At 35.2% G+C, this 24,146-nt stretch overlaps 2 protein-coding genes across 6 annotated transcripts in view; both read left to right on the forward strand.

Annotated features, from left to right (window-relative positions):
• The first annotated feature begins 1,854 nt into the window (after positions 1 to 1,854).
• On the forward strand, positions 1,855 to 19,505 carry LOC150105543 (uncharacterized). The gene is made up of 5 exons (XM_090394877.1): positions 1,855 to 1,969; positions 6,025 to 6,245; positions 7,255 to 7,405; positions 12,236 to 12,343; positions 19,062 to 19,505. Exons 2-5 carry the CDS (start codon positions 6,189 to 6,191, stop codon positions 19,289 to 19,291), a joined length of 546 nt encoding a protein of 181 aa, XP_090251003.1. The 5' UTR covers positions 1,855 to 1,969; positions 6,025 to 6,188; the 3' UTR covers positions 19,292 to 19,505.
• A 526-nt stretch (positions 19,506 to 20,031) lies between these two features.
• LOC150105544 (uncharacterized) overlaps positions 20,032 to 24,146 on the forward strand; it is a 61,954-nt gene continuing 57,839 nt past the window's right edge. For 2 of the 5 annotated variants that reach the window (XR_016548489.1, XM_090394879.1), the window contains exon 1: positions 21,500 to 21,941. The gene's annotated coding sequence lies outside the window, so the exon portion shown is untranslated. Of the gene's footprint in view, positions 20,088 to 21,499; positions 21,942 to 24,146 lie in introns of those variants that run through there. The other 3 variants (XM_090394878.1, XM_090394880.1, XM_090394881.1) reach the window with 3 other exon arrangements.

The following is a 24,146-nucleotide window of genomic DNA, read 5'->3' on the forward strand; positions in this document are numbered from 1 at the left end:
CACAACATGTAATCAATTAAAACACACCCTCAAATTGATATTTTCATTATTGATTTTTAATCTCAAAATTATGGTAACTAAGTAAAATAAATTACCCCGTTACTCTAATACCAACCCAGTTCTACTTCACACCTTATTCCAACAACCACATGGCAAGCTCACCGCAAGGTTTCACATTGTCAAATATCTGATGACGAATTCTCCTAAAATGGCCAGCACACTGTCATACTGTTGACTCGTCATGCATTCTTGCGATTTTTATTTTTATTTTTTTGCTGGAATCTCTTTAAGTCCGTTATTTTTCAGGTATTATATCTTATCATTTTCATTTATTTGTTTCATTCTTGCCATGTATACCTAAATACAAATATCTAAATATTTGGGTATATTAAATATCTAATTTCGGAAGGACATGAAATCTTTTCAGAATACTATATAATCGTAAATTATGTTCATTTACATAACACTTGTTATTATTGTTATTTACCCGTAATCGTGTATCTATACATTAGTTTTTTTACTAAGATTTCTTTACTTGTCTCATTGTATAATTAAATAATTTTGTTTGTTGTCGAAAAATACTGATATCGCGCTATATTTCCATGTTAGATCGGCTCTGTCTGGACGCAGTAATCATCAACTTCCAGCTGTCTCTCAAATGGTATCGTTAAAATTCATTTTTTTAAAAAAAATGTTGTTTGTAACTGTAATCTTTCTAAATTAAGCAATCAACAACATTGTTAATGCAGTTTTATTGATTTGTTTCAAGATTATTGGTTCATAAAACTGTCTATTCATTGCAACAATACGGAGTAATTGAAATGTAATTATTTCGGTCCGATGGTTTTTGGACATTTATTATTATTATTATTATTATTATTATTAATTTTATTACAGTTTGAGAGTTTAAAAACCAATACAAAACACTACACTTGGATTTGTTTGAATTCCAAGATGCATTACACCAACGTATCGTGAGTTGGCGCCACCTACAAATTGAATATATCAATTTTGCTAAGGTTTTTGACAGAATACAGCATGGTAGACTGTTGCATAAATGGAGAATATGGATTTGGATTATAGAGTATTAGCGTGGATAAGAGGATGGCTGACTGACAGATATCAAAATGTGATATATGAGGGATGTGAGTCCGCAAAATTTAAGGTAACAAGTGGTGTACCACAAGGATCAGAGCTTGGTCCACTGTTATTCAATCTATACATTAATAATATTGGGAAGGATTTGACAAGCGACATACAGCTATTTGCTGATGATGCACGGATAGGAAGAATAAGAAGTGTACCCGAAATGAATATTAAAGTCGCTTTTAAAGCCTTTAAAGAGGCTTTAAAATTATGAAAGATTTCTCGACTGGCTTGAAAGAAAACAAGTGCTTTTAGGTCGAATTTGGATTACACGTACAGAGAAAAACAGAAAGAGTGTTAAAATAAACGGGAAGGAACACATGGCTAATATTGACTATCTAGAAACAAGCAAACTCAAATTTTCTGTGCAGTTTGCATCAAGAGGTGGCTATCATGTCCTTCTTGAATTGCAAAACAGAATAATTTTAGCTGAGATCATAGGCTCGTATCAGATAGTCACCTGTACCACAATTTTCCTCATTTTTGACTGCGCTGAACTTTAGGTTCATGTTCATAACGATAGTGTACCCCTGGCCACTCTGCCAATATATTATTTAGTAAACTTATGCATGTTATTGTTATTATTCGTTCTTCTAAGCAACAAGTAATTACAAGATGTAAACATGAGCAAAGATTAGTGCAAAACGGAACAGCAGCATACAGACAAAGTCTGCTATTATTGATCTCACGTATACCAGTTATTCGAAGTATCAACTCGGTTAGATTTTCGTAGGTTTATTCTTATGTGAAGGATTATACATTTCTTCTAATTTCGAAAATTTATATTAAAAAGTGCTAAAAACCAAGCTAAACGGAACTGGTGGTGAGTAATGTAATTACTTTTCGACATTTTCAACAAGTAGTCATTGATGTTTGTAACATGGAATAAATAATCTACGAATGTTTTTTTACAGCAGTACTGTACTTGTGATAAACATAATGGTTATGAAGCATAGCATTATGGGATGGTGAAACCGGTCTGGATGGTCACCATCCAGACCGGTTTCACCATCCGATTGAGGTCTCTCCAGTGGGAGCCAGACCCAGAGACGATTATGTCACCATTCAGCAAGATTGATCTAGGAAAAATATGAATCCATTGTTGCCACCTGTATCATAAAATTTCGAAAATTTAACTTTATTTTGTAAAAACAAAAATGTTTCGTACTTCATTCGATGAAAAATGTGTAAAAGGAATATAAAAGTTTACTTTCTTTTTGAAAAGAAAAATGTAAAAGTACAAACTGAAAATATTTTAAATTTTTAATTTATATTTGGTGAGCGAACAATTATAATGAAAGAACAATCATAAAATTCATCTTCTAGTAAATGCGACAGATTATTATTGCCATTTTGCATACTTTTTTTACTTTCGGTTTTGTTCCCATTTGAGAAATAATTTTGGAGCAAGTGCTCCAGTTTATCCCCTCCACGGTACACACTTGCACTTTAGAATTCGCGTGTCTTTTTTCTTCCTTTTTTACTGGGTGAGAAAGAAAAAAAATCAAAATTTAGATTTTTTTATTTATAACTTCTAAATTGGCGCTTAAATTTATGCATATCAGTCAATGATGGTTTGAAACCCACTGGCATTTGGTATAGTGAATAAAATAAAAGTAAAAAAAAAATGGGAAACCTCACTCTAGCAACCAGACATCGTCTTATTTCTGATGGCTAATGACGTAATAATACTTGGCATTATTATAATGAATCCTATTGGACGATTAAACTTATGTACACTGCTATTCGAATTCACGTGCTAGCTTTATCTGACCACTAGATCTTAGAATAATTTTAATATTATCGACTACTTGATAGATAGGTTGAAAAACATATGACTTAACAGGGTTGTTATTCTCTTCAAAATATGCGTCAATATCTCAGTAGAACAGCAAGTGTCTCAGTCGTTGACACATTATTTCGCGGCAAATTAAGCATTTGCTTCAGCCACTCTGTTTTTCAATGATATTTTCAATTAGCACGTTTTTACAATCATTTAAGAAAAAAATAGCTGACAATTATAACTTCCCCCGCTTCAGTAAAACACATTAAATTGATTGTCCCGTGTGCGCCTCTTTAATGCTGTTTTGTACGTGTAGCCAAAACAAATCTTGATTTCCCCCCCCCCACCCCCCCCCCCCCCCACCCCCCCCCCCCCCCACCCCCCCCCCCCCCCACCCCCCCCCCCCCCCACCCCCCCCCCCCCCCACCCCCCCCCCCCCCCACCCCCCCCCCCCCCCACCCCCCCCCCCCCCCACCCCCCCCCCCCCCCACCCCCCCCCCCCCCCACCCCCCCCCCCCCCCACCCCCCCCCCCCCCCACCCCCCCCCCCCCCCACCCCCCCCCCCCCCCACCCCCCCCCCCCCCCACCCCCCCCCCCCCCCACCCCCCCCCCCCCCCACCCCCCCCCCCCCCCACCCCCCCCCCCCCCCACCCCCCCCCCCCCCCACCCCCCCCCCCCCCCACCCCCCCCCCCCCCCACCCCCCCCCCCCCCCACCCCCCCCCCCCCCCACCCCCCCCCCCCCCCACCCCCCCCCCCCCCCACCCCCCCCCCCCCCCACCCCCCCCCCCCCCCACCCCCCCCCCCCCCCACCCCCCCCCCCCCCCACCCCCCCCAAATAATATAAATGAGTTTGTTAATATTAAATATTTTATTTCATATGAAATGACAAAATGTTTAATTTAATTGTTTATAAATGTCTTTGCTCATTTTGGAGAGCGACAGAAATGTTAGAAAGGTCAGTGAGAAACGTTTGATAAAAAGGTATATAGTACAGAGAATGAGAGATGGAAAATTATCGTACATACAATGTAATAGAAACCTCCTTTTTGGCTTTCTTCATGCTATCAGAATACAAAGAAACTATCCATGCAAAAAAGTAAGATAAAATTATAAAAGAAAACAGCGAACAAGATAATTGCATGTGATGGGTTCATAAAGCACTTGACCTCTGATCATAAAACGTCTTTTCAAGCTGAAACATCAGCAGCATGCCTACAGAGAGAGAGAGAGAGAGAGATGACATGGCGGCGAACACTACAGCTGAAGAAATATTAGGCTGATTTCAAAGATTAAAAGTTTAGATTATTATGAAACGGAGAGAATGTGGGATCTTCTGACTATTGGTTTAACGATGATGTTCCCGATATTTAAATACATAAGGAAAAGTATAATATTGTCAGAAGAGAACGAATAAATAAAACAGGAAGAACATCTTACTGTTTATGAGGGAAGAGTTAGACTATCACAACTTGAATTCCCGTTCTGGACAGGAGATGGAGATAGTATAAGAGTGGAAGTATATTACCATAGTGAAGGAAACAGTGATAATATTAGGAACCAGTTACTTATAAGGAGAAGGTGATGGATTATTAATGGGAAAATTAAATATGGAAGATATTAACTGAGACAATGGAGAAAAAAAGTTCATAATGCTAATTACAAATTTTTGAAGCAAATTCGTGGTAGTTACTTGGAAATGCTAGAAGAGACTTGCTCTTGGATTCATAAAAAGAGGTAATCATCAATAAATTATTAATATGGTTTCTCGCTAATTCCTCGAATAACATCAAAGGAATTAGCTAGAAACCATGTATAGTATCTATTGACTACCGCTTTATATGAGGATGATTTTGACAAGGGCAGTATTTCCCAAAATATGGTACTCTTACCACAAGAGGTACGTAGAAGATTTAGGTGGTATGCAGTGAAAATAGATAATTAAATTCAAAAGACAAGACTTTTTCGAAGCGGTTGCCAACTAACGATAATCACTACTTTCCTCATTTGGACAACCTTGCAAGGTGAATGTTTATCCATTTTTCCCCACTGAGGGGGAGGTAGAGAACATCAAAATCACCCTTATTCACATAGGAAAGCATGATGGGAAACGCCACTGGAAGGTACTAACAGAGACACAAAGATACAGAAATAACACAAGGCAGTAAGTAGTGTAAAAACTTTATTAGGCGTAACTGAACAGTTCAATAGTAGTTGGATACATAATATAGTTTGACATCAGGTGCTCAAAGTTACGACCATTAGCGGTGATTCGTAAAATGACTCATGTTCTTCATACGACGTCGAAAGCTTGAATGAGGAAGCGCCAATTGCTCACCTGGAGCGCTGGCGAAGCGAACAGACACCTATCACTTTCAGGTGGCGTTTCCGGTCATGCTTTTCTATGTGAATATGGTTGTTTTTGATGTTCTCTACCTCCTCTCAAAGTTTGTATGTGGAAGTTTGAACCACCCTGTATATATATATATATATTCGTTCCTCTAGTATGGAGTGATGCCATTGCCTATATTTTGCTATAGGCAGTGACAATTATATATAATAATTGTCATATATATATATATATATATATATATGTATTATATATATATATATATATATTTTTTTTTTTTTGTTATTTGTTTAGTACATGTTGATGATAAGTATATATATATATATATATATATATATATATATATAGATAGATAGATAGATAGATAGATAGATAGATAGATATAGATAGATAGATAGATAGATATATACAGTAATGTTATTCAGAATTCTCATGTATTTCAGAGTCCAAGTGTCATTTTTTTATTAGATTTGGATTTACATTTTCACTATTATTTAGTGTTAAATTATTAATCGATATAGTCATAAATGAATTATTAATGAACTCTGATGAAAATTGTCACTGTCTATAGCAAAATATAGGTAATGGCATCACTCCATACTAGAGGAACGAATTATGATCTCTAAAAGAAATTACGTCACAGTATACTCAGATAGCTTAATAATAATAATTTCATTTGTAAAATATGTTATATTAAAAATAATGTCATCATTGTACTTTCATTCTTTTTTTTTGTTATTTGTTTAGTACATGTTGATGATAAGTGCTTAAGTAAACAAAATTCATCAATAGTCTACAACTTCGGACGTAATGGAGCGAGTTCAACAGCAATAATAACACCTCAGTTTTTTGATCAATACAATGGTAACTTAAACTGTACTATCATTCTTAGACCACCTACGTATTACGGGATGGTTGTGGCCATTAGGAAATTAGATTTCATGAAGGGATGTCAGGACAAAATAACGGTAAGTACTCCACTATTATTATATAACTTTCAGCAGTATGTTTACTCAGAAACGTTTGTTTAGATTGGATGTTGTAAACGGTTCTTATCTATATATTTCTGCTTCGGTGAGAAATGACTTTTACAGCACACCCCGTGCTGCATTTGATCACAATCACAGCTTATTTTGAAGTTGAAACGCAATAAAACTATTACAACGGATTGTAAATTCCAACATTAATGTTGGAATTTACAATTTACAATCCACACACAGTTGGAGTAGTGTGTGTGTGTCAAACTTATGGATTCTGTTTCAAATGGGGGGAAAATATATCTTCCATCTTTATCAACATTCTACCAAGATTGTCACATATTCAATAGTCCACAAATTATGATAAAAAAAAACAACTTGAAATTTTCGAGGCTGTTGGAAGTTCTCGGACGGATTCTTTAGTTCAATGTGAAACGAATTTTAAAAAATAAAATTTAAATCCTTATACGGTGTAGGTGATAAAAACTCATCAGTCGTTTCCGATTTTGTAGGCATTGTCCACAAAGTATTCCTGATGAGATTTTTACAGAGTAGTTCACCACTGTTTTTGCTAACCCCGAACTTTTATCCGTACTCGGGAGACCGGCATATGGGTGGGACGCATTCATGACTCTAATCCATATGTGTGTGTGTGTGTGTGTGTGTTCATGGGGACGGTTTGCCTATTCTGGGGACCGATAAACCCTACCTCCGTATGAGACCGGCTAACTCACCTTTAGTCGAAAGAGACCAGAATAAAGGTTCATCACGTTACTAATGGGAATCGAACCCAGGTCTTTCCGACCAAAGGGCTTCATCTATACTGGCTGAGCTACGGAGGCTCGATGGCTGCATAGCAAAGCGAAATAGTCTGGAACTTCTCGAACGTACATTGCCATGTACGTTCGAGAAGTTCCATACTATTTCGTCTCATCATTTAATAGTCACACCTCGTATATATTTGATAATGATGGAAATACTCTTTTGTTTTCTGTTGTAGATTGGAAACACGACTCTCTGTAACTACGCCAGTTATTCAAATGAGCAACGATCATTTTCTTCTTATGGAGACTTCAAATTCATATACCAGACAACATTTGGCAGTAAAAGTAAAGAAGGTTTTCAGCTTACAGCGACAGCATATTCAAACTGTAAGTTAATACTATATATGCATTTAATTTATTAGAAACAAAATATTATTTCTAAGCGTATAAATTCTAAATTTCAATTATTTCGAAGCTTGTATTGTAGTAATCGAATATGAATGTTTATGTTATAGGGAAAAAAAAATTTTTGTCACCAAGTTCATCTCATTTACTTATGCTTCTTTATTTGTCCATGATAGAAATGTATCATTTTAATGAGCAGGCGATGGGCAATGTACAGCCTCTCGCTGTCAAGTCAATTCCGTCTTACCATGGTGTGGCCTATTTCCACAAAAAAAGGATACTTTCCTAGTTGGAGGAAATGCCAACTAGATCCACGAAGTGGTAGATGACCTTCATTATCCGGTGAAATGCTGCCACCCGACTGATTAGAAGCCTGAAGTGTTGAATGCTATGATTGGGCTCCAGATCACGACTTCCGGTTTCTGTTCACTCCTATTTTCTCCCTGCAGTATGATATTCTTCGTGGGCATGCTAAACCTACTTAGAGTCCTAAACCTGTTCTATTTCAAGATACATAAGTAAAAAACGGTAGTGGTGCAGACGTGCCGCCAGATATTGAACGGCCCCAACCTGATGTTGACGAGTTAGGAGGCTTCCCGATAAACTGGCACACAATTTCGTTGCTACATACTCCGACAAGTCGGGCATGGAGGGACAGAGAGAGAGAGAGAGAGAGAGAGAGAGAGAGAGAGAGAGAGAGAGAGAGAGAAGCAGAATAATGTGGAAGGCAATGTCGAATCCACCTTATGGCAAAGAATTTGGACACTTTCTATTTTTGGATATCATATTCAAGGAGCCTATCTTCTCACTGCATGTCCCCCACTTTTCCTTCTATCTAACCAAAAATGAACCTATGATGGATCATGCAAAAATTAACAGTGACACTGCGCTAAAATCAAACAGACAACCAAGTACAACATACAAATCATGCGAGAATCTCTATGATAAAAACTCACTTTCATCCCCGTTTACTGACGTCCGTGGCATAAACATTAGCATAAATAACAAAAACCAAAATTGTAGCTACATTCACTACCGTCCACATTGAATGTCCAAATTACACACATCGATTCTTTTCGCCACAAGGGTGGCACCTGTGCCTTTGTAAGAACTGACAGTGCCTGCCAGAGAATTACTCGTTTAGAATTCCCTGCGTTTGTCCTTCTATGGTATAGCAATTCTGCTTCATTTACTGGTCTCCAAACTCCGAAAACCTTTCTGAACTCTACACCTTTCTCTCCATTAGCTCGACCATCGGCAATCCAGCTATTCAAAGAGTGAGGTCATCTTCCTAAACATCTTGTCTAGCTTCATTGGACAATAATAATTCCTTATTGAAAAATCATTTACCTCACCGAATCTCTGATAACTCTTTTCACCTCCTGATATTCTTGATCTCTTTTTTTTTAAGAAATTCTCTCTCTCTCTCTCTCTCTCTCTCCTTCCAGATAGACTAAAGGTCACCTCTCCTTTCGATAACACTTACAATCTGGTCAGGTATCCGCTCTCATAGAATGCGTTTCCTCCATTCACTCCCAACCTCGTGTTCTTTTGGCAATACAAAAGTGCTATGTGGGATAACAACCGGAATTTTTATTCTTCCTTTTCATGATCTGAATATTGCTTCCGCTGCTATGACTCAAATACCTGCTCCGAGCGATTCATAGAAATTATATTAATTATGATCAAGACCTTCATCCTCTATTCTTTCCAAAATTCTCTTATATGCTTTCCTAGCCCTGGTTCAACAGAAAGTATAGCAAGTAAAGAAAAAATGTCTTGCATGAAGAATCTCAACTTTATACACAGCCTATGCGGAATCATGCAATAAATCAAGATCTAAATTTCTCTTCATAAATTCAAACAGCAAGAAACTTACCTCCTATCCAAATGGAAGCTTCTGATCCCTTGGCAAGGCAATAGGAGGCAAGTTCTGCTCACTTGCACTTCCACTTCTCTCTCTCATCCACATGGCACCGCTGTCACATCATGCAAAGACAAAGGCACCTCCTATCGTCAATTTCTACCTCAAACTCTTGGCTAGATGACCAAAGTAGATCGTCTCCTGCCACTTCAGAATATGAGCACCATATGCTTTCTGTGATTTCTTTTGATCATGAGAGCATTTTCTTCCCCATTGTACTTCAGAACTGACACCTGTCCTGTATAGTTTCTGCAATCTACTGTATTTAGCTCGTATTTATCCCATCTCACGATAGTAATCATATGTCCAACACATTAAAAAAATAAGGGAGATAGAAGTCTACCGGCTCCAACTAATAACCATCCCTGAATCCTCTCACAAAATGAAAAGTCATCAATAACCAACTACTCCACTACCTACAGGCCCAGCCACCACCACCACCACCATTGAAAATCAATAGCTGACTCCTTTGAGATTTCCAGAGATTTTGATTGCATATAACATTGCGGCCTCTTAAGCAAATTCCTATCCTTTAGCCTACCTACCTACCTACCTACCACCCTCTGTAATTAGGTGGCTCTTTCCCTCTCTCTCTCTCTCTTTGGTCATTCCTATATTATGGGGCTTCGCTACTAATACAGGAATGATGCATCATGTCTCCTCTGTTATATTACCTGTCTTGTTTTAACTATACGTCTTCTTCTTCTTCTTCCTACTACGTATTAGTCCTAGTGGCCTGTTACAGAGCTGAGCTCTGTAAAAGAGCCAATAGTTTAAGCTCTTCTAAGTAGTTCCCTTCCCGAGGATAAAGTGACTAGCCCTATGCCTCCCATTATATCCAATGACTGTATCTCCTGTGTTCACGAGGCTGGTTTGGCTGCTTGCGGGAGGAAAAAACCCCAAATAAACTATAGAGAAAAACCCTATCGACGCCCAAGACTGGCTAACTTGGCTATGTCTAAGAAAAATCCTTGAGCTCCTCAGGTCGGCGACGGGAATCTAATCCAGGACACTCCTTTCCCAGGCATATGGTTGCGAAGCGCATAGCCACTCGACTAACCGCGCAGACGAACTATACTGAATGACCTAATGTTTGTAGACAAAAGCACTCTCCATTCATCCTACTTATTTGGCAAACTTTGTAGCGCTCAGACATCCCAAACTTCAAGATCATCTTCAACAGTACCTTAAACATTGATTTCCATACCATCTTTCAATAGGGCATAGACAATCTAGTCACTTCATTGCCACCAAAACGCAATTCTGTTGCAAACGGGATCTCAGGCTAGCTTTCTATTTTACTCAATAATACACAAATCACCAGACAGGATCGGTTCGTTTTTTTTCTCTGCTTGGACTAACATTTATTTCTATTTTATTTCTCCTGGAATAAATATATCGCATCGGTCATTTCGTTAGCCTGTAGTAAACTAGGCATTCTCATTTGCTTCAGATGCCATTTTTCACCAACCCAGCTGCTAACTATATAAATCCGAAATCCCTCCATCTTGAGAATACTGCTCATATGTTTGGATTGTTGCAAAACCTTCCTAAAAATTCTCGATGCTGTCCAATGGAGAGAAACTGGCTCATAGATCATCTTCCTTTACAGACTCACTTCAATTCTATCTCACAGTCACAATGTTTAAGCGCTATGTCTGTTCTACAAATACTTCAAGGTCACCACTGCTCCACTGCAATGGCAACCATTGTTCCTCCACTTTCTATTGGGCCTGTTAAAACAAGAACTGCATCTCTTTTCAGTGCAACTGGAAACACATTGAATCTACTCCGCTTTTTATTTTATTCCATCTACATTGTTTGTCCTCTGCTTTGTCACAGCCATCTTCATGAAAGTTTTCCAAACAATTTCAACCTGGTACTCTTCAGGAAAAATGTCAATTAATTTCTTTTTTCTCAACCTTGACCAGCGTCTTCAACATGGCAATGATCTGCTCATAGTTCGACTTCTCGTGTATAGTATCAGTATAAAATAATATAGGGATAGTGTGATAATGAGAGACGAGGAGATATTATTATTTATCATTTTAAAAAATCAAACTTATCCACTGATTTTGAAGGAAGTGACAAAGAAACAACGAAAGTGACATCCTTTCCTCTTCAGATTATAACCCTATAATACTTAATTTGTATCCAATTAATCCTATGCGAAGGGCTCCGTCACTTGGTCTGACAGTCCTGACTTGCCATTCATAATATTCTCCATTACAAAATTCTAATACATGTTGTAACAGAGGCTTGTGTAATTGAGGTAGCATTTTTAATGGAGAAATGGCAAAATGCATTACCGTTTGATGCTTTTCCGAGGTTCGGTCAATCTTCTTTGGCATCTCAAAGTTATTTCTATATCTTAAAATATCTTCTGTCTTTACGATTAGTTTTTATTTTATTTATTTTTAAAATTTTATAAAGTAGCTTGGAAAAATATTCGACAAACAACAAAAAAGCACTTGGAAAAATATTCGACAAACAACAAAAAAGCACTTGGAAATTCATTCTAATAGACAGATTAGGTTGATGCTTTAGCCTTTTATTGTCTGAATGATAGCCTCGAACAATCATTCTCGTTATTTTTAAGAAGTTTATTTATTTTCTTCTAAAGAAAATAAATAAACTTTGAAATTAAAGTGATGTTTATTGATCATATACTTATGTCCATCTAAACTTTTAATCAAAACAATAATATTTCTGCATTATCTCAATTTTTCCCTATTTGGAAAATCCTGTGTTATTTTTACCGTAGGAAAATTACATTTATCTCCTTTTTTTTCCCTTTTTTTTTTTTTTTGAAAATTTCATTTGCCGCCCTATGAGGCAGTACTCTATTGATCTAATATTCTGTATTTCATTTAATTTTTTTTTTTTAGCGGATTGCGGTAGGGACAGATTTCAGTGTTCTAACGGCAAATGCATCTGGAAACAATTGAAGTGTGATGATCATAATAATTGCGGCGACGTCTCTGATGAGAAATGTGGTAAGCAATATTGATTCTGATATTTGTTCCCACTTATATGTTTGCATTAGAATACAGAGTGCGAACCACACTTCATAACCGTCTTTTTCTAGATCATTATCATACTTGTTTATTTTGCTTTTAAAATTAAGATGTCTGTCCCTTTAAAAATTTACAATTCATCGCTAACCTTAATATAAATCTCTTTATAGATAAATATAAAATTACATATTATTTAGAATAAGTTAATTAAACTTAATACTGTTTTTTTACTTCCTCAAGTAAAATTTTTATTGCAACGGCGAGTCGTACAGGATGTTACAGATTCAGTCTCAAATTTTTAATCTGTTAATCTTAATCCGCAATCAAACCTTTAAGCCAGGGGTTCCCAACCCTATGTCCGTGGGCACCATGGCGCCTGTCCACCAATTTTCGTGTGCCTGCCGCTGTTCAACCGTGTGCCGTATAGTTTGAAATAATCACGCAACAATTCATGGCATGCTATATGACGCATGTGTTAATGACACATGACGAGTATTAAACGCATACAATGTAAAGTAGCGCGCATTCGAAGTTGTTCATTCCAGTTTAAGAACTGGAATATCATCATATTCTCATAATTATGAAGCACTGGCCAATGAAATGCTATGCCGACGATCACACTAACTTACATATATATATATATATATATATATATATATATATATATATATATATATATATATATATATATATATATATACAGGGTGTTCGGGATAAATTTGACATATTTATAATTAATTATATTTTTCCGTAAGTTACATGTATTAACACACACTTCTCTTCATTTAAAAGTTTGGACCCTTCTTCATTCATATACAAGATGTCAGAAAGGATGGATAGCTGGAACCCACCTGAATCATGGAAGAGAATAACTTGTATCATGATGATTCGTGCCCGCCATCAAAATAAGGATATTACGACTGCTGCCCAATGCTCCCTGAATACAGTAAAAACAATCAGGCATGAACTAGAGACTTGCAATGGTGACTACGAGGATGTAGCAAGAAGAAAGATCCCTAGCAGACGATCTGATTGCGTTCGTACAGCAGAATTCCTCGCAAATCTGCAGGAACAGGTGTTGAAGAACCCTGGCATTGGAATTCGGGCTTTGTTCGTGGAGTTGCTAACTGTAGTCAAGCCCTGGATAACAAGGGTAGCCAATGGTAGGCCGTATGTATGGCAGCAGGATTCGGCCCCTTGCCACACCTCTGGGAAAAGTCAAAAATGGTTGTCTGAAAATTTCTACGACTTCACCAGTCCAAATGTTTGGCCTCCAAACTCCCCAGACCTTAACCCCATGGATTATTTTGTATGGGGCGCAGTTGAAAAAGACACCAATCGCACTTCCAGTAATACAAAAGCCCAGTTAATGGATAAAATTAAAACAGTTTTTGCGGCCCTTCCCAGGGAGACTGTAGCATCAGCTTGTTCGAGGTTCCGAAGCAGAATTGAAGCTGTGATCGATGCTAATGGTGGTTATTTTGAGTAAATCTTGTTGATAGTATTGTAATTAACTCTGCCTGTAATGTTTTTTTGTCAATTCATTAAATTTAATAGATACAAAGAAGATTTTCTTTTTCCTTAAGAAACTGTCAAATTTATCCCGAACACCCTGTATATTTAAATTTCTATATAATGTAAACTTTTAAGTAATAAAACATTTGATTGTAATGTAAACTTTGTATATGTTCATTTAACAAACGAATTCAAAAAATTTGCTTGAAAAAATAGATGGGGCCCGTCGCCCTATCGGTATTTTAGAATGTGCTCTAGGAAACAAAAAGGTTGGGAACCCCTGCTTTAAGCAATGGTAATAGGGCGTATAAATATCGAAAATTGGAAGATCGAAGAGGCTGAACATTATTCAGCCTCTTCGATCTTCTAATTTCGATCTTCGTTGAGAATAGAACATTTGTTCTACTCTCAACCGGTGGTACGTGCACAACGGATTTTTATTTTTTTGAATTCATGAAATTATGAAAAAATATGACCCCCCACACACACACACAGATACACGTCTAGAATATCTCCTATCTTTTTTCAATCTAAGAAACTAATTACTGTCAAACAAGCTCAGGTGCCACATTGAGTCAATTATTTTTGATAACTATTTATTCAAATTCTCGCGATTTATTGAATTAAATTTTATTCATTATAATTAAATCACGATGCTAATACAGTATTTTATAGTTTATTATGCATTATATGTATTTTCATAGATGTATTAATAAGTGGTAGCGAACGTTTTCAATTTTGGTTTAGGTGATATTAGTATTGAAAACCGTCGAGAACCGATGTTTTATAATATAATACAATAATAAACTCAGATATATTCTTTAATATAAAAGAATATAGTTTAGAAAATATAATCCAATAACATATACTCAAATAACTATAATTCTGTAATATAATAATTTCTAAAAATTTCGAAAATATTTACACAATTACAATAATCGTCTTTAGTGATATTCCAGCTTGTAATTTTTAGTTTCTACATTGCATTTCAATTAAAATTTTGATAATAATACTTTTTTGCATCTATATTTACAACACGTGTTCTTTTAATATTAACAGTGAATGTTACACGGAATTTTTTGAATAATGGATAATAATAATAATATGATTATTACAGACATTTTTGTGCATTTTATACATTATGAATAAAATAACAATTTTTCTATTTTCATCGTACAAGGTATTACATATTTACAATTAATGCATATTACACTTAATGCAGATATATATCTTCATTATTATTATACCCTGTACTGACTATTTTGTTACATAATTTGCAGTCTTTGATTATGAGGATTACGTATGGATGAATGAGGCGGATTAATCCCACCTACTTCGAAGCTTGGTTTAGCTTTTACGAATCTTTCTGTTAAAGTTACACAGTGATCAGCATTCATATTTATAAATTTAGGGACACAAAAACACACGTGTTGAACAGATTATTTTATTAATTAATAATAAAATAAAACTTGACGTTTCGACCCCTGTATTGAGGTCGTCACCGGAAGGATATAAGCATAAAAGGAACCAAGCTACATGCTTTAGCTCTGTATACCGGTTAACTAAATCTACGTAGTTAATTAATCCTTTTCCCTAGCCTGACTGCTAGTGATAAAAAAATTAATTAATTAATTAATTAATTAAAAATAAATAAATGAAATAAATAAATAAATTAAAAATAAATAAATACAACAACAATAAACTGCTAAAGTCCTCATGTATTAATATTCTTCTGAATTTGTACAGTTCTGTTATAATATGATTTCTTTCAGTTGCTGTTGAATGCTACAAACACTTCACCAGGTTGTCTTCTTGTAGTGGAATTTTTCTATGGCTACTTCAGGTTGTTATACAGGTTGTAGATGGGGTCCTCCGCATTCTTGAAATGGTTAGACCATCATTTTTGTTGAGATTTGGGTTGAGAATGTGCAGGAACCATCTACAACCTGTATAACAACCTAAACTAGCCATAGAAAAATCCCACTGCAAGAAGACAGACAACCTGGTGAAGTGTTGTTTGTAACATTCAACAGCAACCGAAAGAAATCGTATTATAACAGAACTGTACAAATCCAGAAGAATATTAATACATGAGGACTTTAGCAGTTTATTGTAGCTGTATTTATTTATTTATTTTATTTTTATTTTTTTAAAATTATTTTTTTAATTTATTTTATTTTATTTATTTATTTAATTAATTTATTATTATTTTTTAAAATTAATTATTTTTTTTTATCACTAGAGGTCAGGCTAGGGAAAAGGATTAATTAACTACGTATATTTAGTTTACCGGTATACAGGGCTACAGCATGTAGCTTGGTTCCTTATACACTTGTATCCTTCCCATGATGATCTCGATACAGGGGTCGAAACGTCGAGTTTTATTTTATTAGTAATTAATAAAATAATCTGTTCAACACGTATGTTTTTGTGTACCTAAATTTAAAAATATGATAGCTTTTATGAAAAGAGTGGGATTAGAATTCACTATTTATATTGTTGTTGTTACTGTTTATGGATGGGATGTAGGCATTGGATGCCTACTCTGGAAAATATACCAAAGTTCGTGTTTCAATGTTCTATAGTTGTCTATGTGTTTTAATGTTCTATAGTTGTCTATGTGTTTTAAATTTCTTGGTAGGTTGTTGAGTAGCGTGGGTATCTGATGTAATCTCACCAAAGAACCATATGAGTTATTGAAGGGTGTAGGGATGTAGAGAGTTGTTGTGGGTCGTGTTATACGATATGTGTTTCTGTTGTTTCAATAGGTGATGTTGAAGTAATTCCATAGTAATATTATGCTCAGGATCATGCTCAGTAATATTAATATTAACATTAGAAATATTAATGCTCAGGATTCTGTGTATCACCATGTGCTGGTCGGATATTGCCTGTTGCGTATAAGGTGTTCAAATCACCGTTGACACAATTTTCCTATGTAATATTTCTAAGTTTGTTAGATGGCTGTTTGATGTGTTTGCATAGACTGCTATACCATATCTGAGTGGGGTTTCGCAGATACCGTGATATAGGAGTTTTTTTTTTTTATGTTAGATGGAATGATGTCTTTTACTTGGAGGAGTTTCGCTGCGATGATGCGGAGTTTGGTATGTAGGTATTCTATATGTTTTGTCCATTTAAGGTGGCAATCTATGTAAAGACCAAGGTATTTTGCATGTGTTACAGGTTTGATTTCGGGACACTGGCAGTTTTTTTTTTTTTGTTGTTAATGCAGCGGTATGTGTGACATTGTATCGATAGTGATGCGGGGCGCATGATTCTCGGGTTTGTATTATTAACAGCTGTGTTTTGGTGCAATTGCGTTTTGGAAGAAGTATCTTGTGATTTCATTTAGTTCTTGTTGTGCTTTGGAGAGAGCCGAGTTGATGTCTGTGTAGATTGCTAGTAGTGGAGTGTCATCTGCGTACTAAATATTTGACTTCTTATGGCCAGGTTATGAACGCCGTTAATGTATATGTTGAACAGAGTGGGTGATAATATGGCGCCATGAAAGACACCGTGTTTTATTTGTATACCCTCGGCTGTGACATGTACCTATTGTTGTTACTTTTGTTCTGTTTGAGAGATAGTTCCTGAACCAGATACACGGTGTTCCTCTTACAGTATACCTATTGAGTATAGTTCGGTGAGTAGTAGTATGTCATGTTCAAGTGTATCAAATGCTTTGGTTAAGTCAAGCAGTATAAGGACGGCGTACTTGTTTTTGTCGAGAGCTTTGTTTATTGCGTCGCGAATGGTTTCTAATAAAGTGATGGTGCTTTTTGTTTTCTGATAGCCGTATTGGTTTTGTGAGATGATGTTGTACTTCTATAATTAGTTCTGTAATCTGGTGTGTGTTATTTTTTCTAGAATTTTTGAAATCACTGGTAGGGTAGCTATTGGTCTGTAGTTCTGAGTATGGTTTCTTTTATCATGTTTGTAAATTGGCGTAATTATTGCAGTTTTTAGTTGTTGTGGAATAATGCCAGTGTCGAATATTATGTTCACAAGTTTCAAAAGTATTTTCAAAAGTATTTATTAAGTTTGTTAAAAGGTCTGTGAGTCTTATTTTGTCTATTCCTGGAGTGGTCTTTGGTTTTAGCTGTAAGAGTGCTTCTTTCAGTTCCTGTTTTGTTACAGGTGGAAAATACATAGTTTGTTGTTGACTTTATGTCGGGAGTTTTTTGTTGATCGTTGTTGGATTGTCTTTTTTCAGTTGTGTGATATTGTTTATGAAGGCATGGTTGAATGAGTCTGTTAGTTCTTCTTGGTTTGTATCCTGACCGAGACGTTTTGCAATAAAATCTTGCGCTGAAGATTTCTTTTTTCGAGTTACTAATTCGTTGAGCGTAGCCGATGTTTGCTTCATAGAATATACCCAAATAAATATAACAAAATTGGGTGTTATAAAACTTTTTATAACAGCCAAATAATACTAATAATGTACTTGATTATTCAAATGGAGGGGCTATTATGGATCCAACCAATCTTATACCCAAGTAAAGAAAGACACTTAAAGAGTGTATTTTTTTTTTTTTTTTTTTGGAGAGAAAATTCCCAGAGAGATTGTAAGAATATAAATTTCAGCATTGCAGTTGCCTTATATTGAACTACTTAGAAGACGCGCTATGCCTAAAGACAATATGTTCTCCTTTCATGAGTGCTTGTATTAGGTTTCACTGGTCTGATAGCTATTTAGAACCGTTGCAGCTCATCAGAGAAAAGGTAAACGGGCTCCTGGGGAGAGCTAGGAGCATATATCTTTTAAGTAGTTCAAACCAAGACCAAGGTTATAGTTTCATAAGTTTTCGAGTAAATTTCGAAACTGTTTTTAAGTTTGTTTCTATATTTGGCTATAAAATAGGGATGGATTCATAATGTTGTGTATTTTAATGTATTACTTAGGCTAAATTGAAGCCTTTCAGTTGTATGCTTTAATACAATACATTGCTCTTTCCCCCCCTCAAAATAAGCACTTTTTTGTGAACTGATAATATCAGCAGTTTTCCAATAACGCAGAAAAACATAATCCTCTACTTTCAGTCATAAGAAACGAATGTTAAAAATAGGAAGTATATTCATAAATAAATTCACTTTTAATAGTTCAGAAAGTATTCATGTTTATGGTTGTTTATCTATTTTAATTAATGAATGTATTAATATTTGTTTATCTATTGTTCAGGATTAACAGCAGGAGGTGTTGCCGGAGTGGTTATTACTGTGATTATCATCTTTGCAGCGATCGTTGGTTTTGGATTCTTTTGCAAGAAGCGTCGTCGTGGTGTGGTGGTACAAACCACTATAACCAATCCCGTTGTGAGCCCACCAGGTCCATATCAACCACAACCACAATACCAACAACCTGCACCATATCAGCAAGTACCAGGAAATTATCCATCATACGGAAAATAGCCCTAAATCCGCTAACTATTCAAGCTATTTCTTCAAGCTCTTTCTGTGATAATTGATTACGATTAACTTAAAATTTAATGAGATTAAAACTTCTAACCCATTAAAATAACTCCGAGAAGAATTATTTTAATGGGTTAGAAGTTTTAATGATTAATATACAGCTTTGAAATTGTATTCGAACGAGAATAAAATATATAACAGTTAAGAACATCAATATGAGCCTGTTAAAAGAAGCAAATATTTCTTAGTTTCTTCCTTTTCTTTCCATTCTCTTTTCTTCGACACTCCTTTTTATTTTAATGCTGCTTTTTCTAAATCTGTCTCTCGACCTCCTTCTCAATATATGTATGGTCTTATAAATTTAAAGTTTTAATAAGTGTCCTTTTACACTCAATGTATCTTCCATATTCAATGTAATTTATTCATTTTATGAAAAGGTTCAATGCGATTTGTCTTTCTCATATTTAATAGAAATTTGTGGAAATGTATTTAATAAAATACAATTAGAATGAATTATGCACGGATAATAAGCAAAAGAAAAATAATAAAAAGATTAGTTCCTAGACTGGCGTATAATATAAGATATGCATTCCTATTTAACAAGCAAATCTTTACGATTTTCTAAGCATTCCAACAAATATCGTTGCTTCATTGGCATACTAAGAACGTCAGTGGTCGTGTTTAAGATATGTGGAAATGTTGAACTAGCATTCATTCAATATTGGCGTGCATGTTATTGTTGAGACTTTGTTTTTGCCATATTTATTCAACAGATATTCAGGCATTGTTCTGGGACGTAAGTACTGTAGCAATTGACTTTAGATTACTTAGATAAGCTGCTTTTTTAATCAGAATAACTATCTCATTTGTAATCTGTCGGAGCATGCTTTTCCCCTAACTATTGCCACATGCGCTTTCCTGTTGTTCACGTTATCTCAGAAATTTGAACAATTATATTTCACATAATTAGGAGAAAGACACTTGAAGCGGCTAACAAGATCAAGATGGATATGTTAGATACGACAATATTGAATCGTGGTGTGGTTATGCAAACGAGTGTGACAAATCCCATAGTATGTCCATCGGGTCCATATCAACATGGACATTACTTGCACATCGCATATACACAACTGTACATCATCAATTGATAATATAATTATCAAATTCCTAACAAGTAATAGACTATTCGCAAGAAAATTATTGATAGAAGATTAGTGATAATGATAACCTAATCATATGGTACTATCATAGTAATCTATACTACCTCTTAGGGTACCCATCGGAAGATTGATGATAATGATACTTGATAGGTGAAGCTAATAAAGGCTCATGTTAGCAGCTTTTAACTAAAATGATAATAAATGAGTACTATTTTGCAGTTAAATGCCGTATAAAATATACAAAACTGGGGTAGTGTTGTAAAAAATAATATAAATTTAAATAAAGTATTATATATTAATAAATATATAAGTAAATATATTAATAAATAAATGAATAAGTATATAATAAATATATTATAGTCGCCATTAGATGCGAGCCCGAAGTAAGCAGTAATGAAAATACGAAAATTAAAGCATGAAATAAGTTTCCGTTTTTTTTTTTTTTTTTTTTTGCTAATTGTAGAGATATGCAACAAATACAAACAAAAAAGCATGAAATAAGTTTCATGCTTTCTTTTATTGTATTTTTTTTTCACTAATTGTAGAGATATGCAACATATCTATCTTACCCCGTTTGTAAATACAGTTACCTTTGAAGGAAAAAAAAGTCCCGTATTTACATGAGGATATGAGTAAACACACTTCATAACTACAGTACTTTACAAATTGCAATTGCTGGAATTCCCTGCAACTGTTGTAACACTAGGATAACATAGATGTTTACAACAATACCTAATATTAGGCTACGTGAACGTTTTTAAACTAAGAATGTGTTTGATATTAACCGAACCACACGTGTGTACTACAAAACAAAAACAAAATATGTCATTTAGAACGCAAATAGAAACAATGTATGGACGCCATTGCTTAGGGTTAACTTTCTGCTTATCTAAACAACCACCCCAGTACACTCGAGATATTTCTTGTCAAGCAAATCAACGCCTTTAAAACACAGGTAATCAAAGAAGATACTGCGGGGAAAAAAACTATGACGAAGTAGACAAAATAATTCTTTTGAACGACAAATGCGCTCTTTCAGAAAAGGAGAATTAAAAAATCTGCCATTACGTGTTCAACTTATGGAATTATTGCAGCTGTTACAAATCAAGTTCGGTCTACTTAAAGCGAACAGTGTTGTGAAATAAGTGTCATGGATTTCAACTCAATAGTATCTAGAAAATTAATTTTGAGTCATTTAAATACACCTACAATCTCTTATTAAAATAATAGTAATGGGTGGATTTTTCGAGTTTATAATCAGAACATAAAATCAAAACTTCTCTCTCTGTCTCTCTCTCTTAGAAAATAGTAGTATCTGCACCAAGTGTGATCAGACTGGATTGCATTGGGCTGAAGTCCAAGCCAAAATACGTACATGAGTTTATCAGTGTAAACGATCGGTTCTATTCTTGATACTTTTGTTTAGTTTATCACTGGAATCAACTGAAATATGAAGCCTTGGGTTACAATTTTTTGGATTTCCTTTATAAGTATGTGCAGCATATGTGAATGCATCATTTACAATAAAAGTGAATATTCTTCGTTTATATTAATACTGTATAGTTAAAGTTAGTCATTATTTATTAAACTTTGTTTGTCCAGAAGTACAATATGGTAGAGACAATGTCCTTTATTATTGTTGTTGTTAGTATTACCACATTTGAATCGTATTATCTATGTTAATTTCGGCTTACACCTAACAATCTAATATTTATGCCAAATGATAAACGTATATGCTATCATACTCTAATACCCCCCCAAGAAAAAAAAATGAATAGCAATAATGTATTATTGTTATAATAATGGCGATGTGTTACACTGCAATGATAATACAGTATATTGTTATCTAGTAAACCAATCATAAGATTAATAGGACTGGTTGTAAATATGCTGGCAATGGATGGAGCTAAAGGAGGATTATCACTTTTTTTTATGATTTTCTGAGATCCCTTCGATGCTTCTTTCATTTTCAAACCATTAATTCTTCGTAACAAACGAACTTCTGTACATCATTGGGATATTTGTTTTTCGTCCTTCGTATCAGATCTGCATTTTGGAACAGATCTTTGGATCTGATCCAAAGATTGATTCGTATCAGATCTTTGGAGGTATCAGAAAATAATAATAATAATGATAATTTATTGATTGCTAAAATATTTATACATACAATAAACATCTTGTGTGACATTGCACCTTATAATTTTACAGAGTTCAGCACTAAGTGCTGCAATTTCTACATTGGATTTCAATTAAAATTTTTAATAATACTTTTTTGTCTTTATATTATGTATTTACAACACAACTTCTTCTAATATTAACAATGAAAATTATACAGAAATTTTTTGTATAATTTTTTTTTTCAAAGTTGGAGAAAGAGTGATTATACAAACAAATTTCTGCATTTGTTTATAAGGATTACTTGTAGATGAGTGAGGCAAGTTAATCCCACCTACATCGAAGCTTGGGTTAGCTTTTATGAAGAGACTGGGATTTAGCCTTCACTATTTATATTGTTGCTACTGTTTATGTATGGGATGTAGGCATTGGATGCTAGTGATTTGTGATGTGTGTATATTGGTGTTAATGGTTTCTTAACTTTGTTGGTATAGTTTTCAGAGTTTGTTTTTTAATGTTCTGTAGTTATCTACGTGTTTTAAATTTCTTGGTAGGTTTTTGAGTTGCGTGGTATCTGATGTGATCTAACAAAAGAACCGTATGAGTTGTTAAAGGGAGTGGGGATGTAGAGAGTTGTTGTAGGTCATGTTATACGATATGTGCCTCTGTTGTTTCGATAGGTGATGTTAAAGTAATTCCTTGTTAATGTCATGTAGTATTTCAGGTTTTTAATGCTCAGAATTCTGTGTATCGCCATGTGCTTGTCGGATATTGGTTGTTGCGTGTAAGGTGTCCAGATCACTGTTGACACGATTTTCCTGTGTAGTGTTTCTAATTTTGTTAGGTGGCTGTTTGATGTATTTGCATAGACTGTTATTCCGTATCTGAGTAGGGATTCGCAGATACCGTGATATAGGAGTTTTTTTATGTTGGATGGAATAATGACTTTAACTTGGAAGAGTTTTGCTGCGATGATCCGAAGTTTGGTGTGTAGTTATTCTATATGTTTTGTCCATTTAAGGTTGGAATCTATATACAGACCGAGGTATTTTGCGTGTGTTACAGGTTTGATTTCGGAACACTGGCAGGTATTTTTGTTGATAATGCAGCGGTATGTGTGACAATGTACCGATAATGATGCGGGGCGTATGATTCTTGGGTTGTGTATTATCAACATCATTGTTTTGGTGCCGTTGATTAGAATTGCGTTTTCGTGGAAGTATGTTGTGATTTCGTTTAGGTCTTGTTGTGCTTTGCAGAGAGCTGTGTTATCTGTGTTGTCTGTGTGGATTGCTAGTAGTGCAGTCATCTGCGTATTGAAATATTTGACTTCTTATGAATATGTTATGAACATTGTTAATGTATATGTTGAATAGAGTGGGTGATAATATGGCACCTTGAGGCACACCGTGTTTTATTTGTATACTCCGACTGTGACATATACCTATCTTTGTTACTTGTGTTCTGTTTTAGAGGTAGTTCCTGAACCATGTATGCAGTGTTCCTCTTATACCTATTGAGTATAGTTTGGTGAGTAATATGTCATGTTCAAGTGTGTCAAATGCTTTGATTAGGTCCAG

Source organism: Typopeltis vanoorti, chromosome 6 (genome assembly GCF_054136105.1).
Source record: "Typopeltis vanoorti isolate ZY-2024b chromosome 6, IOZ_Tvanoo_1.0, whole genome shotgun sequence".
NCBI lineage: Eukaryota > Metazoa > Arthropoda > Arachnida > Uropygi > Thelyphonidae > Typopeltis > Typopeltis vanoorti.